Source organism: Dipodomys merriami, unplaced genomic scaffold, assembly GCF_024711535.1.
Source record: "Dipodomys merriami isolate MVZ:Mamm:240054 unplaced genomic scaffold, mDipMer1.0.p SCAF_21, whole genome shotgun sequence".
In the NCBI taxonomy this organism is placed as follows: domain Eukaryota; kingdom Metazoa; phylum Chordata; class Mammalia; order Rodentia; family Heteromyidae; genus Dipodomys; species Dipodomys merriami.
In genome coordinates, this window is record NW_027203493.1 from 939,064 (window position 1) to 951,736 (window position 12,673).

Below are 12,673 nucleotides of genomic sequence, written 5' to 3' on the forward strand. Positions count from 1 at the left end.
CACACACAGTGCTAGAGGGCTCAGATGGGATTTATCCATGCTCTGGCAGGCAGTCACCAGAATTCCAACGGTGGCTCTCGTGTTGGGGAGGTATGTCCCCGCCACCCCCCTCCTGCCCAGAGGAGCCACTGGACCTGCAGCGCCCCCTAGGAGCTCCCAGAATGCCTGCACCTCTGTGCAGCAGGCTATGCTCTATGCTGCCCCTGCTGGTGGCCCAGGGAAGTGCACTCTCCCCTAGGCAAATCAAGAATTTCTCAGTAACTTGTTTGACTTCCCAGAGGTTTTCTTCTTTTGCAGAGTAAAGACAGGCCATGTTTCTAAAAAGAATAGAGAAAGGCCTCTGAGGAACATGGTGTCTTTTTTTCTTTTTCTTTTTCTAAAATCCCTGCACAGAAAACAGCAGCAGCAATAAAAACTACTGAAGGGGGAAAAAGAAACACGACTGTGTTGATTTGTTTTCTCAATCAACCAACCTGAATCTCCTGTGGCCAGGACAGGAGAGCCAGCTCTTCCTAGCATATGGGAGTGGCTGGTGGACAAACAAACAACATGTTCATGACAGGATAGACCGTGAGTCCTGGAACTGGACACTAACGGTATTGGCTCTTGTTCTTTTTTTGGGGGGTGGGGACAGGGAAGAGGGGAGGTCAGTTGTGGGGCTTGAACTTAGGGCCTGGGCTCTGTCCCTGAGCTCTTTTGCTCAAGGATAGTGCTCACAGAGCCAGTTCTGGTTTTCTGGGGGCTAATTGAAGATAAGTCTATAGACTTCCTGCCTGGGCTGGCTTTGAACCATGATCCTCAGATCTCAGCCTCCTGGGTAGTTAGAATTACAGGTGTGAACCACCAGTGGTTGGCCATTATTGACCCTTTCTAAGCCTATATCACTAGCTCTACCATTCATTCTTGAGCCAGATGACTAAACTTCCTTCAGAGTCCCAAGAGAAGTGGGGAACAGAGGGCAGGAGGACCATGATGGTGAACTCATTTATGTGTTGAACCAGTTTGGTTAGCAAATGTAAAATATTATCAAAGTAACACTCAAATACTGAGCACTTGTAGCTCCCACCTGTCATCCTAGCTACTCAGGAGGCTGGTATCTGAGGATTGAGGTTTGAAGCCAGCAGGATCAGGAAAGTTCCTGAGACTCTTCCCTCTAATGAACCACCAAAAAGGCTGGAAGTGGAGCTGTGGCTCAAGTGGTAAGAGTGCTAGCCTTAAGCAATAGGTCCTGAGTTCAAGCCCCAGTACTAACACTAGGAAATACACACACACACACACACACACACACACACACACACACACACACACACACACACACACACACACACACACAGAGCAGATGGGCCCTGGATTCCCAGGGCATGGGCTGCTTCCCACCATCTGTATCCCAAAGCATCCTGGGGTAGCAGGCCCAGCCCACGGGGCAGGCAGAATAGTAGTTGATTAAGGATAGATCTCCAGTGGGGCACAGCTGGAGGTTTTCAGTACTGAAATACAGAATGGTGGGCCAGTGGGTTGGGAGGCCCCAGCGCCCTCCCTAATCCTGCTGGAAGGAGCCACCAATTGACAACCCCTGGGGTGCTGGCTTCCCTGTGCCTCTTGGCTCTTCTTGTACATCTGGAGTGACCTATCCAGGCCAGTCCGTCCAGAGCCAGCTGATCAGAGAAGAGCCTTGGCCTCTGGAAGGCAAGCTGCTCAGGTGCCCGTGGTTCATCCATTCACTTGTTCCAAGATCTGGGGGTGAAACCAACCTAGGACCTAGACCCAGTCCCTCGGTATAGAAGCAGGTGACTGAGGCTGAGATGGTATCGGCAACCTTCAGGCCATGAGGACTGGATGAGCCACTGCACAGAACAAGATGGAATCAGTTGTTTTCCTTGGCAGCGTCTTTGAGGGAGGACAACAGTTCCATTCACCCCCAGTACCTTATAAATGAGGTCCTCATCCCTCCTGGAGGGCTTTCCCTTCCCTTCCAGTCCCCGCCACCCCCAGTGCCAACCCCCCCCCCACATTAGCATCCAAGAAGCACACTAACCAGCCAGCCATTGGACTGAACCATAAGTGAGAATAAAATTATTTCTTTTATTTCCCCAAAACTTCAGGGGCGAGGAAACAACACGTTAACAGTTACGATTGGACTCACTCGGGGAGAACATACAGCAGCTAGTTGGTTTTTATTTATTTTGGGAGGTGTTTCCATGGTAACCTGGAGGTCTCTGGAAGCCAGCTGGTCTCTCCTGGCTGGCCAGCCAGAGCTGGGAGGGACTAGAAGGCTCCCTCAAAGGTCCCCAGAGTCATTCACATCTGAATCTAAATACTGGTTAGTGGGTTACATCTGAAGACCCAGCTTGGGTCCCGTCCCTTCCAATGGGACAGCTGTCCCCTCTTCCCCTCCTACTTCTCCATTACTACCCAGCAACCTCCCACCCCCACATTTCTCAGATCCTGTTTGGTCCTCACTGGGTCCCCACCCACACGCGGGTACCCCATGGTGGCTTCCTTCCCCTTGTCTCCCCTACCCTTCCTTCCGACAGTTCCAAGCCAGTATCTAACGACGGATGGTCTCAGCAGGTGAGCCCAATGGAGCTCAGGGAAGCCTGACCAGAAACATCTAGAAAAGGCAGATTGTCCTAAGACCCAGTCTTCCTGCTACCCTCCCTGTAAGAATACATTCTGGTTAGAAAAAAAGACTTAAAAAAAAAAACAAACAAACAGTGAAAAAGGAGAGATCAGGAGAGAGGCTGAGGAGCTGGCCAGCCCCACTCAGGGGCCCAAGTGGCTAGAGACTGGCTGGGGGGGGAAGGGAGGGGTCCTCCCGTAACCTGCCATGGCCTCTGCTGAGCTCACCCAAGGCGCTCTCCCTTTGGACCCAAGGCCGCAGCCTCTGGAGTTAGGAAGATGATGGAATAGGGCTTTGCTCCAGCTGTGGGAGAGGGAAAGAGATTTCTCTGGGCCTCAAGGTCAAGTTCAGGGCTTTGCCGCAGGCCTGAAGCCCTCCAGAGCAGGAGGGAGACTGTGCATCCATCCCAGCCACAGGAAAGAGAGCAGAGCACAAACAGGCGGACCCCTTCAGCTGTTGGGGTGGGCTGCAGGGCTGGACCCTCCCTGCAGGCCACTGACGTTTATGAGGGATGAAAGGAGGGAGTTTGGGGGTAAAAGAAGGGGAGTGCCAGGCCAGACTCTGGGACCTCTGATCTCAGATCTCGAAGGGTAGAAGCTGGAGGGACGGAGCCACCACCTGCAGCCCAGGCTCTCCCTGGGCCTGCGCAGAAGGGGACCGAGGCAGAACGGAGAAGACTGGATGATTGGGAGGCGGAGGAGCAAAAGGGGGGGAAAGGGAGACAGAAAAGTGTGTGTGTGGGGGGGGATCCACGAACTGCTGCGTACCCCGGCCTTACGAGAACACTCAGAGTGAAAGTCCGCCCCTCCCTATTGTCGCAGCACCCACGCCTTCGCCCCTCCCCCCCGGGTGCCCCAAGGGCTGCGCTTCATTTGTGGAGGTAGGCATCCAGCCATAGCTGCCCGGACTTCTTCAGAGAACTGCAGAGAGAGGGTGGGGGGGTCAGAAAGGGTTCAGGCACCAAGGAAGGACATGGGGAAGGCATGCTTCCCACTCAGAGCAGACAGCCAGTGGTCTCCGTACTGTCCACGGTGAGGGATCCCAGCTAGGTGCCTCTCCATGACCTTCACCCCCCACCCCAACCCCTTCCTATATCCCCAGAGCCTCAAGGACTCCATACCTAATGATGTCCAGTAGGGCCCTCAGCAGCGGCTTCTCCTGGTACTCGATGCCATGCTTGGCACACAGAGATTTTACCAGCGGGGCGATCTTGTGCAAGTTGTGCCGGGGCATGGTAGGGAAGAGGCTGGGGAGAGACACAGGCAGGGGGAGCGTAAGGATGCTGGGGGCTCAGCCACTCACCCCCACCCCTTCCTCCCACCGATCAGGAGGCCCTGTCTGCAGTTAGGACAAGGCTGTGTGTGGCTACAGGAGTTATCTGGGTTAGCAACTGGCACCATGCTGAGGGTAGGAAATTGGAAAGAGAACTAGATGGCCAGCATAATTTTCAAGAAAGGAAAGGAAGCTGGGTGCTGGTAGCTCATGCCTGTAATCTTAGCTACTCAGAAGGTCAAGAGCTAGGACTGTGGTTCAAAGCCAGTCCAGGCAGTAAAGTCCCGGAGAGCCTCTTTTTTTTTTTTTGGTCGGTTGTGGGGCTTGAACTCTAGCCCTGGGTACTGTCCCTGAGCTCTTCAGTTCAAGGCTAGTGCTCTATCACTTGAGCCACAGTGCCACTTTCGGCCTTTGCTGTTTATGTGGTGCTGAGGAATCAAATGTAGGGCCTCATGCATGCAAGGCAAGCACTGTACCACTGAGCCACCTTCCCAGCCCCTCCATTAACCAGCAAAGAGTGGAAAGGGGAGGCATGGCTCAAGCAATAGAACCACTAGCCTGCGTGGAGAAAAAAAACAAAACAAAACACTAAGAAACAGTGCCAAAGCCCTGACTGGCACAGAAAAGAAGGAAGGAGAGGGGGGAGGAAAGAGAGGAGAGAGGAACAGAGGGGAGAGGAGGGAGGGGAAGGGAAGGACAAAACCCGAGCGTCAGTGGCTTATGCCTGTAATCTTAGCTACTCAGGAGGCTGAGATCTGAGGATTGAGGTTCAAAGCAGGAAAGGCCATGAGACTCTTATCTCCAATAAACCACCCAGAAAACCAGGAGTGGCACTGTGGCTCAAGTAGTAGAGAGCTTGCCTACAGCTGAAGAGCTCAGGGACAGCGCCCAGGCCCAGAGTTGCAGCCCCACGACCGACAAAAAAGAAAAAAAAGTGGGGAAAAAAAAAAAAACGAAAATGAGAGAAAGATAAAAGATGGAAGAGGACAGGGACAAGAGACCAGAGCAAGGACAGTCCCTTGTCCACAGGGGCTCCAAGCAAGCGCTCTCGCCGGCCTCAGTTCACCAGTCAACCAAGTGGGAATGGTTTTCCCTGCCTTGCTTGCATCCTGGCATCACGAGATGCGGGTACAAGCTCTAACCACAGCCAGTGCCTAGGCCTCGTGTGGCCTGCCACCACGCTTTGGGGTGCGTTCACAGCCCAAGGGACTCCTTCCTTCCTGCGCAGTCGTGCTGGCCGCAGAGCCATGCTTTCAGGATGGGATAGTAACCTTGCCAGTGGCAGGTGGAGAGCAAGAACGCATATCCCATGGTGCCTTGTTCTCCCACTCACCACCACCCCCCATTGCCTCTTGTTCCCGCCCTCCCCCCCCAAGCCTGGCCGTGTCACACTCACTGGTGCTCGATCTGGAAGTTGAGATGCCCGCTGAACCAGTCATTGAAGAAGGACTGCTCCACATTGCAGGTGGCTGCCAGCTGAGTGGGAGGCAAGGGAGCAAGGTCAAAGGACCAGACCTCATCCGCACAATGGCAGGCTTTATGCAGAGTCCCAGCTCTGTGTCCCATCGTTCTGCCAGTCAGCCTCAGTCTACCCGCCCAGATTCGCCACTGGTCCCTTTCTTGCTCAGCCCTGAGGCTGCCAAGCAGAAGGACACAGGCATCTCTAAGGATGCCCAGCACATTCCTGGGTCCCCCTGGCAAGCCACATCTGGGGACAAGGATCCTGGTTCAGGACTCTGGCTTCCCTCACCTGGCTACTGAACCAGTCTCGGTAGTGGTCCAAGTCGATCTCCATGACAATATGGTTCATCTGTGTAACCCACACAAACCAGTGGCTCTCTAGGAACCTGGAAGAGAGCACAGCTCTGAGCTGGAGCCCCCAGCCATGAACAACACAGCCACATCCCCCGCTCCCCTGCCCGGCTCAGGGCAGGAGCCAGACAGCCTTCCCTCCTCCCGCTTACGCCACAGCCCCATGGATGTTCCCGGGGAGGCAAAGCTTGCTACCTGATGAAGTTGAGGAAAACCAGAGCTCCCAGGATGCCGTAGAAAGGGACGTAGGTCCAGAAGAAGCGAATGTAGTAGCTGATGGCCCAGACCAAGTCCTGAGAAGAGAGACAGGATTACAGCCACGCCCCACATCTCTGGCACTGAGAAACTAGATGTATGCACACACCTTCCAGCGCTGGGCACAGGCCTCTAGGAAGTTGAGGATCAGAGAGGTAATACCTCCCTAAACTGCCTGCTTGCATGGGTTTGTACAACTGCCTTGGTCTCCAGAGAAATGGAGGGAGGAGGGGGAAAGAGCTGAGGGGCAGCTATGGGCAGGGACTGGAGAATCTGAGAGTGTACAAAATCCACACGTCTCCCCACACTCGAGGCCCTGTCCCTGTGTGTCAGCACCCTGGCTCTCCAGTGTAACACTGACAGGCAGGTGCTCTCTAGAGTGGACCAACGCTCTCCACTTCCTCTCCCACCCAAGCCCAGTATGTCCTGTCTGGACCACAACAAGCATGTGCATTGGTCTCCTGCGTGTTCTCATATATCCATGGCAACCAGTGCCCTGAGCTCCCAGCATCCTTCTGTGGCCACAGAGCTCAGGATTAGGAAGCTCTTTTGCCTCAGCACCCTGGCCCAGCTTGCTCCTGCCTTAGGGCCTTTGCATGGACAGAGCATTCTCAGCCAGGAGTGCTAAGTGCACTTCACAGGGGAATGCCCTGTCACTGGTAAAACATGAAAGAAGGGCTCATATCATGGATGAAGAAGTGACAAATTGCAGAACAATTTAGAAGACAAATGTGGCTGCATTTAGTGATTGCTTGGTGTGAGGAATCTGGCTTTGCTTCTGCTTTTGGCCTAATGGTCAGGACAGAGGGAAGGGCTGACGAAGGGAGATGAAGAGCTACCAGCTGGACCTCTAGATCCAACAAAACGATGATCTAACTTCAAGGGGACAAGGGAAGGCTGATTTTCTAAGTTCTCCTAATTTTCTTCATACTCAATGAACATTTATTATTCTGCGAGGTGTACCAGTGGTTCAGGCCTGTAATCCTAGCTACTCAAGAGGCTGAAATCTGAGAATCATGATTCAAAACCAGCCCAAGCGGGAAAGTCTGTGTGACTCTTACCTCCAATTAATTACCAAAAAATCTGGAAGTGAAGCTGTGGCTCAAGTGGTAGAGCGCTAGTCTTGAGCTAGAGAGCTGAGGGACAGTGCCCAGGCCTAGATTTCAAGCCCCACAATGGACCAAAAAAAAAAAAACCCCAACAACTCTGGAACAGCACCTAGGCCCTGAGTTCAAGCCCCAAGACTGGCACAAAAACAAAAATAAAAGGAAGAAAGAAAAAGAAATGGAGAAAAATTATTCCTTTCAGGGTTAGAGATAGAACTTACGCTCACATGCACTCTAGGTAAGTGCATTACTACTGAGCTATATCACCAGTGCCATTTTAATGGTTTTGTGTATTTGTAGTGCAGAAGTATGTGTCTGTGTATGTGTGCATGTGTATAATCCTATATATAGAATAGTAGTATATGATAATATCATACATGATGTCATGTATAGTAACAGGTATACCACACACGTGTTTGGGAGTGGATGATGATGTATTTATTGTCTGTCATGTGGGCCTGGGCACTGTCCCTGAGCTCTTCTGCTCAAGGCGAGAGCTCTACCACTTGAGCCACAGCACCACTTCCTGTTTTCTGGTAGTTCATTGGAGATAAGAGTCTCACAGATGTTCCTGCCCCAGCTGGCTTTGAACCGCAATCATCAGATCGCAGCATTCCCGAGTAGCTAGAATTACAGGTGTGAGTCACCAGTGTCCAGCTTAAGGTATTTATCAACATCGAGCTACACATTTCTTGGACCCTCCTACACCAGGGGCAGGGGTGAAGGAGACACAGCAACACCACAGAGCGGGGCAGGGAGAGCAGGGAGGAGAGCCAGAGAGGTGGAGGTTGGGAAGGTGACAAGAAGAAGGCCAAGAGGACAAAGTTCCAGTATGAGATCCAACCCAAGGGCAAGTGAGGCCTGGGGAGTAGCCCAGCTGGCCGTGGGAGCCTGTGGGGATCAGTGAGCACTTCCCTTCGGAACCTTCATCTATGTGTGGGGTGTTTCAGGATCCACACTCAGGGCATCTGGACCGGCTGGGGCTTTGCGCATTCTCATGAGGGCAGTGTCTTTTGTCTTCTTTTTGTCAGTTGTGGGGCTTGAACTCAGGGCCTAGCTTTTTTGCTCAAGGCTAGCGCTCTACCACTTGGAGCCAAAGTGCCACTTCCTGTTCGTGGATGATGATATGTTTATCTTTTTTTTTTTTTTTGTCTGTCATGGGGTTTGAACTCTGGGCCTGGGCGCTGTCCCTGAGCTCTTCTGCTCAAGGCGCAAGCTCTACCACTTGAACCACAATACTACTTCCTGTTTTCTGGTGGTTCATTGGAGATAAGAGTCTCACAGATATTCCTGCCCCAGCTGGCTTTGAACCATGATCCTCAGATCTCAGCCTCCTAAGCAGCTAGAATTACAGGCATGACCCACTGGCGCCAGGCTAGCAGAATGTTTTAACACAACTGCCTCTGGCTAGATGCCAGCCCCACCTGGGGATGATCTATGTCTACATATTGCCAAGTGGCCCAACAGAATTGGAGCTGTTGGGAGCTCAGGCTCTGCCATCTGAGGATGTGAACAGAGTCTAATCTCCTTGCCTGCTTTTCCCCAGCCAATGCTTTGCTCCTTATGGAGCAAGCACTGTAAATAAAGAAAACACAAGTACACACGCATGCGTGCACACACATACACATGCCCTACTTTCTATAACACTGGTTAAAACACCTCACCCAGTCCTCTTACACCCCCCCTTGCTATAACACTGGTTCAAGCTCCCCACCTGGCCCCCTAATCAGCACATCAGCACCCAGCTCCTTTTCAGCTACACCTTGCCAAAGCCTAGCTAAATCCTGCTGGAAGCAGAAGTCCTAGTAGGGAAGGATAGGAGATGGATGTTTCATGTCTGTTACTCAACTGACTCAGAAACATTGTCCTTCTATCCTTCCAGGGCTGGCAGGGTCCCACCTCCTCCCCCCACCAGTTCCAGTTCTATCTAGAAGCAAAATCCTGTGCCCAGCCCCCACAAATAGCACAGAACTCGCCGCAGTCCGGAGCCCTTCAGTGCTCTGTGAACAGGAGTTAGGCTGGGGCTTGGGGGGGCAATGGGGTACTGAGTGTAGGTGTCAGGAGACCACACCACCCTTAGTTGTCACACTGATCAGCCTTCATGATATTCATGATTGAGACAGTCTGGGGGGGTTTTGTGGTTTAGAAAGGCCAATTGTAACTAACAGGTGACTGTGAACATGTCTGTTCTTTCTGAGACTAATTGCTAGGCTCCCGTCCCAGAGAACCCTTTCTGCTTGTGGTGACCACTTCATATAGCTTACCTCACCACAAGTACACTGCCATCTTGCACAAAACCATGACTGCACATCTACGAAACCCAAGGTTGGGCTGGGAATGTGGCTCAGTGGTAGAGTGCTTGCCTAGTATGCGTGAAACCCAGGGTTCAATTCCTTAGTACCACATACACAGAAAAAGCCAGAAGTGGCGCTGTGGCTCAAGTAGTAGAGCGCTAGCCTTGAGCTCAGAGAGACTGGCCAGGCCCTGAGTTCAAGCTCCAGGACCAGCAAAACAACAACAAAAAACAAACAAACAAGGTCCCCTTGAGCACCACTCTGAAGTCTTCTCTAGAGACCCTTCCTCTTCCTTTTTTCTTTCCTTCCTTCCTTCCTTCCTTCCTTTCTTTCTTCCTTCCTTCCTTTCTCTCTCTTTCTCTTCTTTCCTTCCTCCTCTTCCTCTTCTTTTCCTCTTCTTTCCTCCTCCTCCTTTTCTTCTGGACTGGAACTTGAACTCAGGGCCCAGGTGCTATCCCTCAGCTTTTCACTCAAGGCTAGTGCTCTGCTAGTTAAGCCACGACTCCTAGCTTTTTCCTGGTTCCTTGGTGGTAAGAGCTTCTCTGACTTGTTTCCTAGGCTCACTTTGAACTGAGGTCTCACCTTCCTGAGTAGCTAGGATTACAGGTGAGTCACTAGCACCTGGCTTCCCTTTCTTTGTCGGAAGCAAAATCAGCAGACTCGTCTAAGTCTGTTGTCTGAGGCGAAACTGCATCATCCAATTTCATTACCCTGAAATTCTAATTACCATTAACTTCAGAAAGTGACCTTGGGCTCCTTCAAGGGGGTGACGAGCTAATAGGAGGTCATTAGGCTGAGCCATGAACCCAATAGGACTGGTGTCCCTTTAAGAAGGGAGATATTTAAACAAAGATGAGGGGGGGAGAGAAGAAGAGACAGGAAGGGCAGGAAGGAGCCCCACCTCCTAGGTGGGAGAGGGGAGGGGCCTGGAACAGAGAGACCTCCCAAGGGCTGGTTCTGGACTTCGGGCCTCTAGCTTAAGACACCCAATTTGGAGTACTCTGTGATGCAGCCTTAACAAAGGAACCTGGACCGTCAGTGTCCAAATGCAAAGGTAGCAGCTGCCCTTGTGGGATCCCCATGTATATATATATGGGGGGGAATCTATAGGATTATTTTACTGTAGCTTTCTTAGCTGTGGGGACCCCTGAGGGAGAACCTTCTTAATAGCAATAAAGGGGTGAACCAATCCAACAACAGCAGTCACTGGACACTATGTTGACAACAAACTATACAATTCATGGGTGGGAATGGGGGGGGGGTAACTAGGAGAGAGCAAGGGAAGGGGTGACATTGTCCAAAAGAAATATACTCCTACCCAGGTGCCAGTGGCTCACGCCTGTAATCCTAGCTACTCAGGAGGCTGAGATCTGAGGATCATGGTTCAAAGCCAGCCCAGGCAAGAAAATCTGTGACTCTAATCTCCAATAAACTGGAAGTGGCGTTGTGGCTCAAGTGGTAAAGTGCTTGCCTTGAGCTGAAGAGCTGAGGGACAAGTGCCCAGGCCCAGAGTTCAAGCCCCATGACCACCACCACCAACAACAAAAGAAATATACTCCTTATCCGATTTACCTAACTATAACCCCTCTATACATCACCTTTATAATAACAGTTCAGCCAGGTGCCGGTGTCTCACAGCTGCAATCCTAACTACTTAAAAGGCTGAGATCTGGGGATTGTGGTTCAAAGCCAGCCCAGGCAGGAAAGTCCATGAGATTCCTATCTCCAATTAACCACCAGAAAATTGGAAGTGATGCTGTGGCTCAAGTGGTAGAGTGCTCGCCTTTAGCTGAAGACTGAGGGGACAGTGCCCAGGCTCTGAGTTCGAGTTCCACAACCAACAACAACAAAAAAGAGAGAGAACAATAAGGCAGATACCCCCCAGGGGAGGTGACTGAGACCCCTCAGGCCCTCTGCTGCCCATGCCCCTCCCCCCATCACCCTCCCACACTCCCAGCCAGCACCCCTCCCGACTCACCACCCAGTCCCTGCGGATGATCATGGTCATGATGATCTGGTACTGGAAGTACATGGGGATGAGCAGTGGAGGCCCAACTGTGGGGGAGAACAGAGGGTTGAATGAGCGACCCAGCCGGGCCCAGCCAGACAATCGAATGCCAGGTCAGCTCGTGGACCAAGAGAGGTCTGTGTGGGCTGTCTGCTGTGGCCTCTCCTTCTGAGACAGGTCTGATGTCACTCTTAGGGTGTGGAAAGGTGTGGAGGGGTGGTAGAGGGAGAGAGGCACTCTGTGGGGGAGAGCAGGGTCAGGGGGTGGTATTGGATGCTTAGTACTTACTCAGGAAGAAGTACTCGTGCTGGTGATTGTAAGGCAGGTATTTCAGCTTCTTCTTGCCATACTGAGGAGAGAGAAGAGATGGTAAGTAGCTGCCTCCCACCCAGGCCCTTCACCCATTTCAGATCAGCCGCTGTCACTCCCGTCAGCCGGCACCCAGGCCTGCCAGAGACAGCAGTGGCCAAGATCCTCAAGCCCTGCCTGTGTGTGCCAGCATCAAGCAGCCGGAATCCTCTCAGGGTCTGTGGGTAAGTACTGTTCAAGTTCAGGCTTAGGGTTCAATCAGTGCCCAAGGCCACGAGATGGGAGATGGCTTGACTCTTTTCATTTGTGTGTTCGTGTCTTGTTATTTCAAGGGCTACAACCCAGGGCCTGAAATGACCTAGGTAAATGCTCTACCACCAAGCCACACTTCCAGCCCTGCGAGCCTGCCTGGCATTTAAATCTTCACACAGGCCTGGATATTTGTAGAGGACCCCTGGGCCTGACTCTAGCCCTGTGGGACAAGCAGAAGAGCTCTAGGTCCCTCTCAGGTGCTCTGGGGAGGGCCACAGCCGCTGGGAGAACACAGGTGAGGGCCTGGGGATTACAAATAGTCCTTAGATGAGGAGTAGCTGCTCCTTGGAGTCTTCTAGAACTTTCTAAGCACTAATCAGCCCTCCCCAGAGAGGCATGAGCAGAACAGAAGAGGCCATGCACAGACAGGCTTAGAGCCACCACATAGCTGGTCACCTGACACCCTGAAATTCCAAGGCCCGGTTCCCCAGTAACACAGCTGGCTAAGAGGTACCTGATCTTCTCTCCTGCAATGCCAGGGGGCTGTGAAGGGAGCCTGGGCTCGGACCCATCCTGGCTTCTCCTAGCGCATCTGGCATGTAAGTCACTTTTTTTTTTTTTTTTTTGGTCAGTCATGGGGCTTAAATTCTGGGTCTGGGTGCTGTCCCTGAGTTCTTCTGCTCAAGGCAAGCACTCTACCACTTAAGCCATAGTGCTACTTCCGGTTTTCTGATGGTTAATAGGA

The 12,673-nt window shown here is 52.2% G+C and overlaps 1 protein-coding gene across 1 annotated transcript in view; it reads right to left on the reverse strand.

Moving 5' to 3' along the window:
• Positions 1-2,062: 2,062 nt before the first annotated feature.
• The window catches only part of Fads2 (fatty acid desaturase 2), a 32,333-nt gene continuing 21,722 nt past the window's right edge, over positions 2,063-12,673 (reverse strand). Inside the window, exons 6-12 of the mRNA XM_070032162.1 lie at positions 11,656-11,716; positions 11,338-11,414; positions 5,900-5,997; positions 5,643-5,739; positions 5,289-5,368; positions 3,741-3,866; positions 2,063-3,540 (exon numbers count right to left, since the gene is read on the reverse strand). Coding sequence (XP_069888263.1) covers positions 3,489-3,540; positions 3,741-3,866; positions 5,289-5,368; positions 5,643-5,739; positions 5,900-5,997; positions 11,338-11,414; positions 11,656-11,716 — 591 coding nt within the window. The 3' untranslated portion in view covers positions 2,063-3,488. The remainder of the gene's footprint in view (positions 3,541-3,740; positions 3,867-5,288; positions 5,369-5,642; positions 5,740-5,899; positions 5,998-11,337; positions 11,415-11,655; positions 11,717-12,673) is intronic.